This window comes from Rana temporaria, chromosome 3 (genome assembly GCF_905171775.1).
Source record: "Rana temporaria chromosome 3, aRanTem1.1, whole genome shotgun sequence".
Classification (NCBI taxonomy): domain Eukaryota; kingdom Metazoa; phylum Chordata; class Amphibia; order Anura; family Ranidae; genus Rana; species Rana temporaria.
In genome coordinates, this window is record NC_053491.1 from 30,967,894 (window position 1) to 30,985,915 (window position 18,022).

At 47.2% G+C, this 18,022-nt stretch overlaps 1 protein-coding gene across 11 annotated transcripts in view; it reads left to right on the top strand.

Annotated features, from left to right (window-relative positions):
* The first annotated feature begins 10,405 nt into the window (after positions 1 to 10,405).
* Positions 10,406 to 18,022, top strand: part of AKAP13 (A-kinase anchoring protein 13) — a 423,120-nt gene continuing 415,503 nt past the window's right edge. For all 11 annotated transcript variants that reach the window (XM_040342370.1, XM_040342380.1, XM_040342375.1 and 8 more), the window contains exon 1: positions 10,406 to 10,634. In XM_040342370.1, the coding sequence (XP_040198304.1) occupies positions 10,593 to 10,634 (42 nt within the window). In that variant the 5' untranslated portion in view covers positions 10,406 to 10,592. The remainder of the gene's footprint in view (positions 10,635 to 18,022) is intronic.

The following is an 18,022-nucleotide window of genomic DNA, read 5'->3' on the forward strand; positions in this document are numbered from 1 at the left end:
AAACAAATCCCCAAGACATGGTCCATATTCTACTTTGCTATAGACCACCAGGCCCAAAAACGCACCTTCTCACGTCGTTGACGGAATTCATCTCCACATATACCCTAAACATCAAACACCTCTTGGTGCTTGGGGATTTCAACCTCTGGGCCAACTCCTCGCTGGACCCTGTCGCCGACGCCTGCATCGACCATCTGGAAGGATTAGGTCTGCAGCAAATAATACAAGGCCCCACTCATGCCTCAGGCCATACGCTCGATCTCATTTTCAAACAAGATTTGGAAATTGACGTCCTGGAAAATGAGCCGCAACCATGGACCGATCACCATGCCATTAAATTCACAATCACCAAAATCGCCAGTCCAAAAAAAACGACAAAACCGGTGACAACTCACTGGACTCGATCTCAGAAGAAGCTCCACTCGGAACTCTTCAAAACAACACTAGGGAACAAAATAAAAACAATCCAACAAAAACAAACAGCCACAGAAACACTTGAAGCCATCAACAAGGTGCTACTACAGTCAGCTGACTTAGTAGCACCAAAATGCAAAACTTGCATCCGGAAAAACAACTCCAGCTGGTTTAATGACCAGCTGACGTTGCTAAAGCAAGAGCGTAGAAGAGCAGAAGCTGCTTGGAAAAAGTGCTCTTCAGATAAAAACCACACCATTTACAAGATAATAACAAAGCAATATCATAAAGAAATCTTTATGGCCAAAAAAAATCATTTCTCCAACATCATCGCAAATGCCCTTAAGCGCCCCCGAGAACTCTTCAAGCTGGTCACTCAGGCTATGAATCCTGCTTGTTTAGAGGCCCCCAATTCTGATTCACAAGAATTTTGCAACGAATTATCGGATTATTTCATTAATGAAATCGAAAAAATCCGGGAAAGTATTCAGCAAAATGGAACCGTCACCAACTCCCCCCCAAATCACAAACCTAATACCCACATAAATCCGCCGCAATCACCAAAATTCACTCTAAAACCAATTTCCATCAATGCCACTAAAAACATCATCGGGACTTTGCGTAACAGCACAGCACCCAACGACATCATCCCCACTAAACTGCTGAAAGAAAGTGCCGATATACTGGCACCAGCTATCACGCAGCTCATATACCAATCATTCAAGGAGGGCATGGTGCCAACCTTGCTGAAACAAGGTACAATAAAACCAATCCTAAAAAAACCTACCCTCGACCCTAAAGACCCAAACAACCGGAGGCCCATAACAGGTCTAAGAGCCCATTCACATCTAGGCGACAAAACGCCCGACGCCGGACGCTTGTGCCGCTAGAGGGGAGAATTCCCATTGTTGTCTATGGAGATGGTTCACATCTCATAGACGCCGTACGCCTGTCGCCTGAAAAAAAGTCCCGGACCCTTTTTTTCAGGCGACATTGGCGTTCGGCCATTGACAGCAATGGGAAGGATTTGAAAAAAAAAAAGATACACTATTCGCGGCAAAATACGCCGCGTACGCGGCAAAATACGCCGCGTACGCGGCGTTGCTTGTCGCCGAGGTGTGAATGCAGCCTAAATGTTTTCTCCAAGGTAATGGAGAAAGTAGTTGTACAACAGCTGCAACTGCATTTAGACACCCATAAATTACTCGATCCGTTTCAATCAGGCTTCAATCAGGTCATGGAACAGAAATGACGCTGCTCAAAATATGGGATGACGCTCTAGAGGCCGCAGATGAAGGAGAATCTTGTTTCCTGATACTGCTGGACCTAAGTGCGGCTTTTGACACTGTAGACCACGGACTACTACTAGCTAGGCTAGCTGAAGTAGCCGGAGTCGCGGAAGGTGTTTTACCCTGGTTCTCCTCCTTCTTGGAAAACCGATCACAAATAGTGAAACTGGGGTCTTTCACTTCTGAAAAACGTACGGTATCATGCAGAGTCCCTCAGGGATCTCCCTTATCGCCCGTATTGTTTAACCTCTTCCATACAGGGCTTTTATACACACCTCCATACCGGGCCTATTCTGGCACTTCTCTCCTACATGTACAAATCATCATTTTTGTGCTAGAAAATTATGCAGAACCCCCAAACATTATATATGTTTTTTTAGCAGACACCCTAGGGAATAAAACGACGGTCATTGAAACCTTTTATTCTGCACGGTATTTGCGCAATAATTTTTCAAACGCCTTTTTTTTGGAAAAAAATTGTTTCATGAATTAAAAAATAACAAAACAGTAAAGTTAGCCCAATTTTTTTGTGAAATATGAAAGATTATGTTACACCGAGTAAATAGATACCTAACATGTCACGCTTTAAAATTGCGCACACTCATGGAATGGCGCCAAACTTCGGTACTCAAAAATCTCCATAGGCAACGCTTTGAAAAACAGGTTACCAGTTTAGATTTACAGAGGAGATCTAGTGCTAGAATTGTTGCTGGCACTCTAGCGCACGCGGCGATACCTCACATATGTGGTTTAAACGGCGTTTACATATGTCGGCGGGACTTGCGTGTGCGTTCGCTTCTGCGCGCAAGCTACTGGGGACAGGGGCGTTAAAAAAAAAATTGTATTTCTTTTTTTTTTTTACATATTTATTTCTTTTTTTACACTTTTTTTTTTTTTTTATTATCACTTTTATTCCTATTACAAGGAATGTAAACATCCCTTGTAATAGGAATGTGTGTGACAGGTACTCTTTATGGAGAGATGCGGGGTCAATAAGACCCCACATCTCTTCTCCAGGCTGGAAAGCATGAGATCAGTGAAAAAAAATTCACAGATCTCATGTTTACCGTTGCTTAGCAGCCGCAATCGCGGCTTTGTTTACTTACGGGGACCCGGGCGTGACGTCATCACATCGCGCCCGGGTCCTCCGACGGTCATAGAGATGACTGGTGACCATCTGGTCACCAGTCATCTCTATGCTTCCTGCGAGCGCCGGACGATTCGTTCTCCGGGCCCCCGATGGCACGGGAGAGCCCGGAGAAGCACCGGATGGCGGCGGGAGGGGGGGATGTCCCCTCCCGCCGCCTGTAAGAACGATCTAGCGGCGGAACCGCCGCTATGATCGTTCTTACGTTGTGCAGAATCGCCGGCACAAGAGAAGGATATCTGAATGATGCCTCTAGCTGCAGGCATCATTCAGATATCCCCCCCCACAAAGCCCAGGACGTCATATGACGCCCACTCTGAACGGCAGAGGTTCTTTGTGGACGTCATTTTACTATGGGCCGGTAGGGAAGTGGTTAATATCTAACTTCGCCCTCTCTTTGAAATCATCAGTAACCAGAAGTTACTTTACCACTCCTATGCAGACGACACACAACTGTATTTCTGCATCTGCAACAAAAAGGATCATTCTCTTGGACTAGAGAAATCCCTTACTCTAATACATGGGTGCTCAACCTGTGGCCCTCCAGCTGTTGCAGAATTACAAGTCCCATCATGCCTCTGCCTTTGGGAGTCATGCTTGTAACATCCAGCCTGGCAATGCCTCATGGGACTTGTAGTTTTGCAACAGCTGGAGGGCCACAGGTTGAGCACCCATGCTAATAGATAACTGGATGACAAACAGTTATCTTAAACTCAACGGTTCGAAAACAGAACTTCTCCTGTTTCACGCTAACCGAAAAAATCACCCCGCGTCAACATGGACTCCCCCGCCCATTCTGGGTAAAACTATCACCCCTAGCACCAAAGTCAAACGTCTCGGAGTCATTTTCGACACCTACATGACAATGGATGCACAAATAGGGTCAGTAGTCAGCGGATCCCACCATCTGCTGCGCCTACTACGCAGACTCACTCCCTTTATCCCGAAAGAGGACATTGCAGTCGTGGTGGGAACAATCATCAACTCCAGACTTGACTACGCAAATGCCCTCTATCTAGGACTCCCCAAATACCAAATCACTCGTCTGCAAGTCGTTCAAAATACGGCCGCTCGACTAGTGCCCGGCAAAAAACCATGGGAATCAATCTCACCTTCACTGAGATCCCTTTATTGGCTGCCAGTAAAAGACAGAATCACTTTCAAGGCACTCTGCCTAATGCATAAGTGTATTCAAGGCAACGCCCTCCAATATCTATGCGAAAAAATAAAAGCCCATAACCCCAATCGCATTCTGCGATCTACCAATCAAAACCTCCTCCAGATACCCAAAGTCAGATACAAGTCCAAAGGAGATCGAAGATTTGCAGTCCAGGGACCTCGCCTGTGGAATGCACTACCAACTATCATCCGATTAGAGTCAGACAACTTGGCCTTCAGGAGAAAGATTAAAACCCATCTCTTCTGAGGTCAGGGGTTCCTTACCCATGGAATGGATACAGCGCCCAGAGGCGATTCAGTTCGCATTTGTTGCGCTTTACAAGTTTCTCACTCACTCACTCACTCACTACCAAATAGGGGATAGTTTTATTGCATTTTTATTAATAATTTTTTTTCTAGTAATGGCGGCGATCAGCGATATTTTTATCGTGACTGCGACATTATGGCGGACACATCGGAGACTTTTGACAATTTTACAGCGATTAGTGCTATAAAAATGCACTGTTACTGTATAAATGTCACTGGCAGGGAAGTGGTTAATACTAGGGGGCGATCAAGGGGTTAATTGTGTTCCCTATAGTGTGTTCTAACTAAAGGGGGGATGGGACTGATTAGGGGTATAGACCGATCGCTGTTCATATTTGTATGAACATGCGATCAGTCATTTCTCCCCTGAGAGAACTGGGATCTGTGTGTTTACACACACAAATCTTGATTCTCGCTGTGTCATGAACGATCGCGGGGGCCCGGCAGTCATTATGCCCGCCGGGCACTCACATCGCTTTCGGGGGTGAGCAGCGTGCGCGCGTGCACGTGCCCCTAGTGGCCACAGGGCGAATCGACTTAACATAACATAGTTTCGCCCAGCCATGCCATGTTGCCGCAGTTAAACTGCAATGGCTGGTCGGCAAGTGGTTAATATATGGACACTTACATGTCCTAGAATCCAGCGATGTCCACACCTCAGCCAATGTTTCCATCGGCTCTCGGGTGCAGCCGCCACCATTGCCTGTAAGGCCTAGTACACACGAGAGGATTTATCCGCGGAAACGGTCCTCCGGACCGTTTCCGCGGATAAATCCTCTGGCGGATTTTGATCTGATGGTTGTACTAACCATCAGATCAAAATCCGCGCGGAATTCCCTCCGTGGTGACGTGTCGCGCCAGCGCCGCGATGATGACGCGGCGACGTGCGCGACGCTGTAATATAAGGACCTCCACGCATGCGTCGAATCATTACCGTGGATCTGTGTGTGCAAACACACAGATCCACATCCTGTCAGGTGAGAGGAGACCGATGGTGTGTCCCTTGTACAGAGGAACACCGATCGGTCTCCTCCCCTTAAGAGTCCCCTCCCCCTACAGTTAGAGTCACTCCCTAGGTAACATATTTAACCCCTTGATCGCCCCCTAGTGTTAACCCCTTCCCTGACAGTCACATTTATACAGTAATCAGTGCATTTTTATAGCACGGATCGCTGTATAAATGTGAATGGTCCCAAAAATGTGTCAAAAGTGTCTGATGTGTCCGCTGCAATATCGCAGTCATGATTAAAAATCGCAGATCGCTGCCATTACGAGTAAAAAAAAAAATAATAATAAAAATGCTATAAATCTATCTCCTATATTGTAGACGCTTTAACTTTTGCGCAAACCAATCAATATACGCTTATTGCGATTATTTTTACCAAAAATATGTAGAAGAGTACATATCGGCCTAAACTATCCCCGTCCACACCTCGCCTCTGAATTCCGTACCCACCTCCCCCCCGTGTCCCCACCCACACCTCGCCTCTGAATTCCGTCCCCACCTCCCCCCCGTGTCCCCACCCACACCTCGCCTCTGAATTCCGTCCCCACCTCCCCCCCGTGTCCCCATCCACACCTCGCCTCCGCTTCCAAACCTTGCCCCTGTCCCCACCTCCCCCTGCATACTCACCTTGCCTCTGCATCTGTACCTCACCTCTTTATTCCCATCCCCACCTCGCCTCCACGTCCCCATCTCGCTAACGCGTCCCTGTCCCCAACTCCGTCCACACCTTATAATTAATACTCTATATTCCCATCACACATGTTTCTGCAGAGAGCTGCAGACTGGATCAGAAAGCCACAATGAGGATATTTGCCAGCACACCACGGATCATTAAAGCGGAGCTCCACCTAAAAGGGGAAGCTCCACTTATCTACTCTCCCCCCCCTCCAGTGCCACATTTGGCACCTTTCATGGGGGGGAGGGGGGAACAGGTACCTGACCGGGCTGCGGCGAGATATGGCGAGTTCCCACAGAAGTTGGCCCCCCCTCCTCCTTCCCCTACCACTGGGCCATTCACAAAGCTCAGCGTACTTCATGCATGCACAGTAGGTAGCCGGCTGCGAAGGCGAAAAAGCTTTACTGCCGGTTCCCCTCACAGGCAATGGTGGCGGCTGCACCCGAGAGCCGATGGAAACATTGGCTGGGGTGTGGACATGGCTGGATTCCAGGACAGGTAAGTATCCATATATTAACCACTTGCCAAACAGCCGCCGCAGTTTTACTGCGACAATATGGCACGGCTAGGTGAAACTACGTTATGGTACGTCGCTTCGCCCTGTGGCCACTAGGGGCACGCACACGCTCGCCCCTGGAGCCGATGCGATGACCGCCGGGAACCCGCGATTGTTCGTAAACACACAGATCCCAGTTCTCTCAGGGGAGAAATGACTGATCGTATGTTCATACAATGTATGAACAGCGATTGGTCATTTCCCCTAATCAGTCCCATCCCCCATTTAGTTAGAACACACTAAAGCAGGGGTGTCAGACTGGCAGCCCTCCAGCTGTTGCAAAACTACAAGTCCCATGAGGCATTGCAAGGCTAACAGTTACAAGCATGACTCTCACAGGCAGAGGCATGATGGGACTTGTAGTTTCGGAACAGCTGGAGGGCCGCCAGTTTGACACCCCTGCACTAAAGGGAACACAATTAACCCCTTGTTCGCCCCTTAGTGTAACCCCCTTCCCTGCCAGTGACATTTATACAGTAATCAGTGCATTTTTATAGAACTGATCGCTGTAAAATTGTCAATGTCCCAAAAAGTGTCCGATGTGACCGCCATAATGTTGCCGTCCAGTTAAAATCGCAGATCGCCGCCATTACTAGTAAAAAAATAATAATAATAAAAAATGCCATAATTCTATCCCCTATTTTGTAGACGCTATGGGCCAGATTCACATATAACTGCGGCGGGGTAACGTATCGTCTATACGTTACACCGCAGCAAGTTTTGAGCGCAAGTGCCTGATTCACCAAGCACTTGCGTGTAAACTTACGGCGGTGTAACGTAAAGGCGTCCGGCGCAAGCCCGCCTAATTCAAATGGGGCGTGTACCATTTAAATTAGGCGCGCTCCCGCGCCGGACGTACTGCGCATGCTCCGTTTTGAAATTCCCGCCGTGCTTTGCGCGAAGTGATGTCATTTTTTTTTGAACGGCGACGTGCGTAACGTACTTTCGTATTCCCGGACATCTTACGCAAAAAAAATAAAAAATTGAAATTCGACGCGGGAACGACGGCCATACTTTAACATGGCTAGTCTAAATTTAAGCCATGTTAAAGCAGCCGTAACTTTGCGACGGCAAAAAACGACTAGCAACGACGTAACGAACGCGAAAACCTTTGTGGATCGCCGTAAAAGCTAATTTGCATACCCGACGCTGGAAAACGACGCAAACTCCACCCAGCGGCGGCCGAAGTATTGCAGCTTAAGATCCGAAGGCGTACGAAGCCGCAAGTCTGTCGGATCTTAGCCAAAAGCCGTCGTATCTTGTTTGTGAATCACAAATTAAGATACGACGCAGCAAATTTGAAAATACGCCGGAGTATCAGTAGATACTCCGGCGTATCTCGTCTGTGAATCTGGCCCAATGACTTTTGCGCAAACCAATCAATATACGCTTATTGTGATTATTATTTTTTTACCAAAAATTGGTAGAAGAATATATATTGGCCTAAACTGATGAAGAAATTAGTTTCTAAAAAAAAAAGGGATATTTATTATAGCAAAAAGTACAAAATATTGTGTTTTTTTCAAAATTGTCACTCTTTTTTTGTTTATAGCGCAAAAAATAAAAACAGCAGAGGTGATCAAATACCACCAAAAGAAAGCTCTATTTGTGGGAAAAAAAGGACGCCAATTTTGTTTGGGTGTAACGTCGCACGACCTCGCAATTGTCAGTTAAAGCGACGCAATGCCGAATCGCAAAAAAGTGCTCTGGTCAGGAAGGGGGTAAAATCTTCTGGGGGTGAAGCGGTTAAAAGTCAGCAGTTACAGGATTTGTAGCTGCTGACTTTTAATGATTTTTGTGGGAGGGGCTAGACCTGCTCTTTAGGCTTTATTCACACCTGAGCGTTGGTCGTTCGGTTGTTTTTTCCAGCGCTTTTTTCCGGCGTTTTGACGCGCGTATTCATGCTTATTTGCGCGTTTGCATACAGCGTCGTCCGACGTTTTTGTACTTCAGCGTTTTTTATTTTAGCCAATAGGAAAAATTATCATCTTTTCATCACTTGTTGCTATGTTGGTAGATTTTTTTTATCTTCTGCCTGGGTGAAATGTTCTATTGATTAAAGCGACGAAACGCCCGTAGCAAACGCTCGTTGTCGCGCTAGTCGCTTGAATCGAGCGTTTCCATTACTTTCTATGGGAAATGGAAACGCTCAAAAACGACCAAACCGCCCTAAAAGGGTCCGGAACTTGTTTGAGCTTCAGGCATTCGGCGTCAGGCGTTTTGGAGTGGAGATGTGAACCATCTCCATAGGGAATAATGTATTATTTCCCCTCTAGCGTTTTTGAGCGTCGCGCTTCAGGCGACAAAACGCTCAGGTGTGAATGCAGCCTTAGGCTGCATTCACACATGAGGGTTGGTCGTTTTTTCCGGCGTTTTTTTCTGGCGTTTTTGTCGCGCGTATTCATGCTTATTTGCGCGTTTGCATACAGCGTCGTCCAACGTTTTTGTACTTCAACGTTTTTTATTTTAGCCAATAGGAAAAATTATCATCTTTTTATCACTTGTTGCTATGTTGGTAGATTTTTTTTATCTTCTGCCTGGGTGAAATGTTCTATTGATTAAAGTGACGAAACACCCGTAGCAAACGCTCGTTGTCGCGCTAGTCGCTTGAATCGAGCGTTTCCATTACTTTCTATGGGAAATGGAGATGCTCAAAAACGACCAAACCGCCCTAAAAGGCGCGACAAAAAAGGGTCCGGAACTTGTTTGAGCTTCAGGCGTTCGGCTGCATTCACACCTGAGCGTCGATCGTTCGGTCGTTTTTCTGGAGTTTTTTTCCGGCGTTTTGTCGCGAGAATTCATGCTTATTTGCGCGTTTGCATACAGCGTCGTCCGACGTTTTTGTACTTCGACGTTTTATATTTTAGCCAATAGGAAAAATTATCATCTTTTTATCACTTGTTGCTATGTTGGTAGATTTTTTTAATCATCTTCCTGGATGTAAAGTTCTATTGATTAAAGCGACGAAACGCCTGTAGCAAACGCTCGTTGTCGCGCAAGTGAATCGAGTGAAGTGAATCGAGCGTTTCCATTACTTTCTATGGGAAAAGGAAACGCTCAAATACGCCCAAACCGCCCGATACGCGCGACAAAAAAGGGTCCGGAACTTGTTTGAGCTTCAGGCTCCATTCACACCTAGGCGTATATACGCCTGAAGCGCAACGCCGCAGCAGCCCCCGATACGCTGGAGGGGTGATTTTACATTGTCGGCTATGGAGATGGTTCACATCTCCACGCCGAATGCCGAACGCCGAAACGCCTGAAGCTCAAAACAAGTCCCGGACCTTTTTTTCGGCTTTCGGCCATAGCCGACAATGTTGAACACCCCTCCTGTGTATGTTACCGCGGCGTATTTTACCGCGGCAAATCGCGGGACAAAACGCCGCAATTTGACGTGGCAAAATACGCCGCGTTGTAGTGTGAATGCAGCCTCAGTCGTTCGGCGTCAGGCGTATCGGAGTGCAGATGTGAACCATCTCCATAGGGTATAATGTATTTTTTCCCCTCTAGCGTATTTGAGCGTCGCGCTTCAGGCGACAAAACGCTCAGGTGTGAATGCAGCCTAAGTTGAGTCCAATTTTTTTTTTTTTTTATTGAAGCGCATTGGTCACAATCATAAATAAAGACACGGGACCTCTTTCATCACATCCCTGACATCATTGTATCCATAGAAGAAGGAGAAGAAGAAGATCGGACAATCTCAGTAACTTCTTCTCCAACTTCTCTCTTTCCACTCAGTTCTTCTCCCAGCCAGTGAGAGGAGGAGGAGGAGGGAACCAGACGGACAGCTCTGACAGCCAATCACCGCGCGGCTCTGTGCCTGGGCGGGGCGGCTCCCCTCGGGACTGCGCGTGCGCGGAGAGGCTTTCTGCCGTCCGGAGTGTGAGAGAAGGGAAGAGAGCGGAAAGTTGATACATTTGTAGCGAGAGAAGAACGGAGTGTCCATTGTGTGTCCGAGAGAAGAGAAGAGAGAGCCGGGAGAGGAGAGAACCGAGCCGGGAGAGGAGCCATGACCTGGAATGTTATCTCCCCGGACACACTTGTTGCTGGATAAGCAGGAGGTGAGGAGAAGCGGCTGTGTGGGGGGAGGGGAGGAGGGTCACCCAGAGGAAGGGGACATGGCTGGTGGGGGGGTTAACCCTTCAACTGCCAGTGAGAGAGGGGAGACCTGACCTCTGTGTGCCCACCACTCACCTCCTTATATCAGGGAATATATTCTCCTCATCAGGACTTGTCATTCCTCTCCTGGGATGGAAGAGTTAAGTAACCCCTTTGTGACCTCTTGTCGGGATCATTTACCCCGGAGGCGGGCAGGTGTGTGTGTGTTTTATTTTTTTTTCTACGCATAGGCCAGAAAAATGTTTTCCAGTGCCGCGCTTTTGCCTGCAAATGCGCACAAACGCGTGCAAACGTGCGTAAACGCAACTTAGTAAAGAAAGTAAATTGAAATAAATGAAGAAAGAGCTGAGAATGCATGTAAACGCACTGCGAACACGCACGCCGAGACGTACAGTGATCGGGGGGGAAGGGCTGCGATCGGACAGCATGCGGACTTGTCATTCCTTTCCAAGAAAAATGTATTACAATGTCACATATTTTCGGCGAACGCCCTGCAGATGCAAATGAACGCGTGTAAACGCAACTAGGTGAAGAAAGTCAATTTTAAATAGATGAAGAAATTCCTGAAAACGCTCTGCAGATGCATGTAAACGCACTGCAGGCGCGTTCAGTGATCGGGGGGGAATTGTGGTGGAAGGGCTGCGATCCGACGTGTGTGTGGACGTGTCATTCCTTCGCTTTCCAAGAAAAACGTATTCTAATGTCGCTTTTTTCCTGGAACGCCCTGTAAATGCGCACAAACGCAACTTAGTAAAGAAAGTAAATTGAAATAAATGAAGAAAGATCTGAAAACGCACTAAGAATGCATGTAAACGCACTGCGAACACGCACGCTGAGACATACAGTGATCGGGGGGGGTTGTGGTGGAAGGGCTGCGATCCGACAACATGTGGACTTGTCATTCCTTTCCAAGAAAAACATATTACAATGTCACATATTTCCGGCGAACGCCCTGCAGATGCAAATGAACGCATGTAAACGCAACTAGGTGAAGAAAGTCAATTTTAAATAGATGAAGAACTTCCTGAAAACGCTCTGCAGATGCATGTAAACGCACTGCAGACGCGTTCAGATACACGCGCAGAGACGTACAGTGATCGGGGGGGAATTGTGGTGGAAGGGCTGCGATCCGACCTGCATGTGGACATGTCATTCCTTCGCTTTCAGAGAAAAACGTATTCTAATGTCGCTTTTTTTCCTGGAACGCCCTGTAAATGCGCACAAACGCGTGCAAACGTGCGTAAACGCAACTTAGTAAAGAAAGTAAATTGAAATGAATGAAGAAAGATCTGAAAACGCACTAAGAATGCATGTAAACGCACTGCGAACACGCATGCGGAGACGTACAGTGATCGGGGGGGGGGGGGAAGGGCTGCGATCGGACAGCATGTGGACTTGTCATTCCTTTCCAAGAAAAACGTATTACAATGTCACATATTTCCGGCGAACGCCCTGCAGATGCAAATGAACGCGTGTAAACGCAACTAGGTGAAGAAAGTCAGTTTTAAATAGATTAAGAAATTCCTGAAAACGCTCTGCAGGTGCATGTAAACGCACTGCAGACGCGTTCAGATACACGCGCAGAGACGTGCAGTGATCGGGGGGGAATTGTGGTGGAAGGGCTGCGATCCGACCTGCGTGTGGACGTGTCATTCCTTCGCTTTCCAAGAAAAATTTATTCTAATGTCGCTTTTTTTCCTGGAACGCCCTGTAAATGCACATAAACGCGTGCAAACGTGCGTAACGCAACTTAGGGAAGAAAGTAAAATAAATGAAGAGATTCCTTAAAAAACGCACCCTGTATGCATGTAAACGCACGGCAAACGCGTTCAAATGTATATGCTGAGACGTACCGCGATAGCAGGGATTGTGGTGGAAGGGCTGCGATCCGACTGTGTGTGGACCTGTCACTCCTCTCCAGGGATGGAAGAGTTAATGAGCCCCTTTGTGAGCTCAACACTTATAGGGCTCATTTACCCCAGAGGTGGGCAGGTGCGTGCGTGCGTTTTTTTTTTTTTATTTCTTTTTTTATACATAGGCCAGAAAAATGTATTGCTGTGCCGCATTTTTGCCTGCGAACGCAACTTATTGAAGAAAACGCACTGCATACGCATGTAAACACGTTCAAATGCACGCGGCACTGAGACGCACCGTGATAGGAGAGTTTGTGGTGAAAGAGCTGTGATATGGACTTGTCATTCTTTTTCAAGAAAAACGTATTCCAATGTCGCATTTTCCTTGGAACGCCCTGTAAATGTGCATCAAAAGTTGCGTAAACGCAACTTAGTGAAGAAAGTAAATTGTATGAAATGAAGAAATTCCTGAAAACGCGCTGCACACGCTTTGAAATGCGCACGCAGAGACATATAGTGACAGAGGGGATTGGGGTGGAAGAGCTGCGATCCGACTGCATGGGGACCTGTCATTCCTCTCCAGGGATGGAAGAGTTAATTAACCCCTTTGTGACCTCAACACTTAGACCCCTTGCCCACTGGGGCCGCCCAAGCGTTAGCGGTAAAGCGCTGCTACAATGAACGGCGCTTTATCGATGTTTAAACGTTGCTTTTTGACCGCTAGCGAGGCGCTTTTAACTCCGCTAGCGGCCGAAGAAGGGGTTAGAAATGCCGAAGCGCTGCCCATTTATTACAGGGGCATTTTAGGAGCGCTAAATAAGCTCCCAAACCGCCCCAAAGACGCTGCTTGCAGGACTTTTTCTAACGTCCCGCAAGTGCACTGTGCCCAGGGCCGATCCGCCCTATAGGCTCACTATGCAAGCCGCTTGGGGCCCCGCAAAGCTGCGGAGGGCCCCCCAAATTACTAGAGGCCCCGTCTGGTGAGAAGTTTAATGTAAGATGTCATTTCCGACAGCAGAACACCCCCCCCCCCTGCTTCTCAACTTCATTGTGACATGTCATTTTGCTTAGGACCCCAGGGAGGTCAGGATCGGCACTGACTGTGCCCCAGTGTTGGAGGCATGGGAGGCAGATTTCAGGTGTTTTGCAAACGCTTTTTTTAGCGCTAAAACTCCTGAACACTGCCTCAATGTAAAAGGGGTTTTATAGGGCTTTTATAGGGCTCCTTTCCCACAGAACTTACTGAAGAAAGTACATTTTAAATGAAGAAATTCCTGTAAACGCACTGCAAACACGTTCAAATCCATACGCTGAGACATACCAAGATCGGGGGGATTGTGGTGGAAGGGCTGCGATCTGACTGTGTGGGGGCTTGGTATTCCCCCTCCAGGGATGGAAGAGTTGACGAACCCCTTTGTGACCTCAACAATTATAGGGCTCATTTACCCCGGAGGTGGGCAGGTGCGTATTTTTTTTATGCATAGGCCAAAAAAATTGATTCCTGTGCCGCATTTTTGCCTGCAAATGCACATGGACGCCTGCAAACGCTACTTAAAGCGGAGGTTTACCCTAAAAAACAACTTTCTACCATGCCATCCAGCATACTAGCATCAGCTACAGTATGCCTTTATTTTTTATTTTTTTGCGCCATACTCACAGTTTAATCCATTAGTTTCGTTTCAGACTCCCGCGGGGAAAAGCGTTCCTATGAAGAGGGGAACATGATTGACGGCCGGCTATGGCGCGTCACGCTTCCCGAAAATAGCCGGAGTTGTACTCGGCTCTTCACGGCGCTATACGGCACCTGCGCACAGACTAGGAGCTGACTGCGCAGGCGCCGCGAAGAGCCAAGTCCTATTTCGGCTATTTTCGGGAAGCGTGACGCGCCATAGCCGGCCATCAATCATGTTCCCCTCTTCATAGGAACGCCTACTCCCCGCGGGAGTCTGAAACTTAACTAATGGATTAAACTGTGAGTACGGCGAAAAAATAAATAAAAACCCCCGCTTTAATGAAGAAAGTAAATTTTAAATAAATGTGAAAATTCCTGAAACCGCACTGCGTACGCATGTAAACGCGTTCACATGCGTGCGCTGAGACGCACCATGATAGGGGAGGGATTGGGGTGGAAGGGCCTCGATTCCGACTGTGTGGGGGACTTGTCATTCATTTCCAATGTCGCATATTTCGGGAACGCCCTGTAAATGCACACAAGTGCGTGCAAACGTGCGAAAAAACACAACTTGGTGAAGAAAGTAAATTTTTTAAATTAAGAAATTCCTGAAAACGCACTGCGTATGGATGTAAACGCATTAAAATGCGCGCATACGCTGAGATGTGATAGGGGAGGGATTGTGGTGGAAGGGCTGCAATCCGACTGTGTGTGGACTTGCCGTTCCTTTTCAAGAAAACATATTCCAATGTCGCTTTTTTCCGGAACGTCCTGCAAATGCACATTAACGCGTGCAAGCCTGCGTAAACGCAACTTGGTAATGAAAGTAAATTGAAATAAATGAAGAAATCCCTGAAAACGCATTCAAATGCGCATGCAGAGAAGTACAGTGACAGGAGGGGCTGTGATCCGGCTGCATGGGGACTTGTCATTTCTCTCCAGGGATGGAAGAGTTAATTGACCCCTTTGTGAGCTCAGCACTTATAGGGCCCTTTTACCCCGGAGGCAATACAAACACAGGACAGAAAAACCTGCTCCAATGGCAATTTTTCCACAATGGAACGCGTTCAAAAACACATTTAAATGCATGTAAATGCACAGGCAGAGAAGTACAGTGACAGGAGGGATTGTGATGGAAGGGCTGCGATGGGGACCTGTCATTCCCCTCCAGCTGTGGAAGAGTTAATGAACCCTTTGTGACCTTTTAGAACACACTTTTACACCAGAGGCAGTGGGTGCATTTTTAAATGCGTTACATAGGCGAATGTATTCCAATGGCACATTTTTTCCCGCACCGGAACGCGTACAAATATGCGTAAATGCACATTGATAAAGAAAATACATTTTATAATACAAAAAGCACATGTAAATGCATTCAAACGCGAACGCAGTGACGTGAGGGCTTGTAATTCCTTCCCAAGAAGAATGTATTCAACGCCGCATTTTTCCACACTGGAACGCGTGAAAACATGCGTAAACGCAAACCCGCGCGTCGGTCCCGTACGCACGCAAACGGCAGTTTCTCCACGCATGTGAGGTATTGCTGTAAATGTCAGTCAGTGGCCTGCAGTCTTCAATGTTAAGCCCGAAGGCTTTCACCCTGAAGCGTTGCGCCAGCTGGACCGCTCCAAAAGTCCTGCTAGTCGCATCTTTGGAGCGGGTGTTTACCGCTCCTTTCTATTGAAATCAATGAAAAACCTCGGTAATACCACCGGCAATGGGCCTCTGCAGAGGCGCATTGCGGGCGGTATTAACCCTTTTTCGCCCGCTAACGAGGGTTAAAACCGCTATTGGGCGAATATCGCGGTAAATACAACGGTATAGCTGCGCTAAACATCTATACCGCCACCGCACCTCCACTACCTCCTGTGAAAGGGGCCTAAAAGCGTGACATGTTTTGTATCTGTTTACTCGGCGTAACATCATCTTTGATATTTTACAAACCAAATTGGGTTATGTATTTGTGTGTGTGTGTGTGTGTGTGTGTGTGTGTGTGTGTGTGTGTGTTTTTGCATTTCAGCACTGTCACCCTTTGAGAATTGTGCAGTCATGTGATATTGCACCCAAATTAATTATGATCGTTTTTTCCCCCACAAATAGAGCTTTCTTTTTGGTGGTATCTGATCACCTCTGCGTTTTTTTTTTTTTTTTTTACTGTGCTATAAACCAAAAAAGAGCGAGAATTTTGAAAACAACACAATATTACTTTTTGCTATAATAAATATCCCATTAAAAAAAATAAAAAAAAACTTTTTTTCCCCCTCAGTTTAGGCCGATGCGTATCCTACATATTTTTTTAAAAAAATCGCAATAAGTGTATATTGATTGGATTGTGCAAAAGTTATAGCGTCTACAAAATAGGGGATAGTTTTATAGCATTTATACAACGAACAGTGCTATAAATGTGACTGGCAGGGAAGGGGTTGACACTAGGGGGCGATCAAGGGGTTGCGTGTGTTCCCTAGGGAGTGATTCTAACTGTAGGGGGAGGAGACTGACTGGGGGAGGTGACAGATCGGTGTCCTTATGTACAAGGGACACAGCATCGGTCTCCTCTCTCCCCTGACAGGACATGAATCTCTGTGTTTACACACAGAGATCCACGTCTCTGCTCTGTGATGAGTAATCGCGAGTGCACGCACGCGCTGCCACACTGCAGGGAATCCCAGGGCGTCATATGACAGCCGCCCGAAGAGATGAAAGGTTCCTGCGGCCGTCATTTGACAATGCGCCGGGTGGGAAGTGGTTAAAGTGTAACTAAAGGCAATTTGTTTTTTATTTTGGGTGGAGTGGAGATGATTGTAACCCCTGTCAGTTTTTTTTGCTGTCTGTGCTCCCGTTATGAAGATTCACCGTCTGTCATGTTTACCGTTTATCAGTGAAAGGAAATCCCAAATTTGGGGTTGTCCTCGAAGGTGGGGGGGAGGGAAGATTTGTTTTGTCACATTCGTTATATTAGAATGATTAGTTTTCTGGATTTTTATGTGTATTTGGATGTTTCATATGTTTGTTCCCAATCAATTTGTAATTTTTGAAAATGATTTCAGAATATTGTCTTATTTGTTTTAGGCCTCATGCCCACGGACGTTTTTACAGCCACTTTTCTGAGCGTTTTTTGCAGCTGAAAAACGGCTCTCCATGTTAGCCTATGGCCTCATGCCCACCATGACATTTTTGAGCTGTAAATGGCAGAGCCGTTTTTCAACTGCAAGAAAAACCCCAAGACCTGTGTGTTCTGAAGCTCCAGCGTTAGAGCTGTAAAGATGTCAGACGCAGTAAAACGTGATTTAATGAGGCTTAACGCTGTGTTAAGCCTCGTTTGGCGTTTCTTTCTCCATTTAAAATCAATGGTTTCCTATGGAAGAATAGAATAGAGGTCGCACCAGAAGTCAGATCAAGATGATCCGACTTGCGGGGCGACTCGTGTGCAGAGAATCTTGAAGGAGAACCCCCACGAAAATTAAAAAACATTTTGGCGTGAGGTTCCCCCTACAGGATGATACCAGGCCCTTCGGTCTGGTATGGATCTTAAGGGGAATCCCCCACACCGAAAAAATAAAAACTGGCGTGGGGGTTCCCCAGTATCCATACCAGACCCTTATCAAAGCACGCAGCCCGGCAGGTCAGGAAGGGGGGCCAGCGAGCGCCCCCCACCCCAAATCACCTTGCCCCCATGTTGATGGGGACAAGGGCCTCTTCCCGACAACCCCGGCCATTGGTTGTCGGGGTCTGTGGGCGGGGGGCTTATTGGAATCTGGGAGCCCCCTTCAATAAGGGGGGCCCCCCAGATCCCGGCCCCCCACCC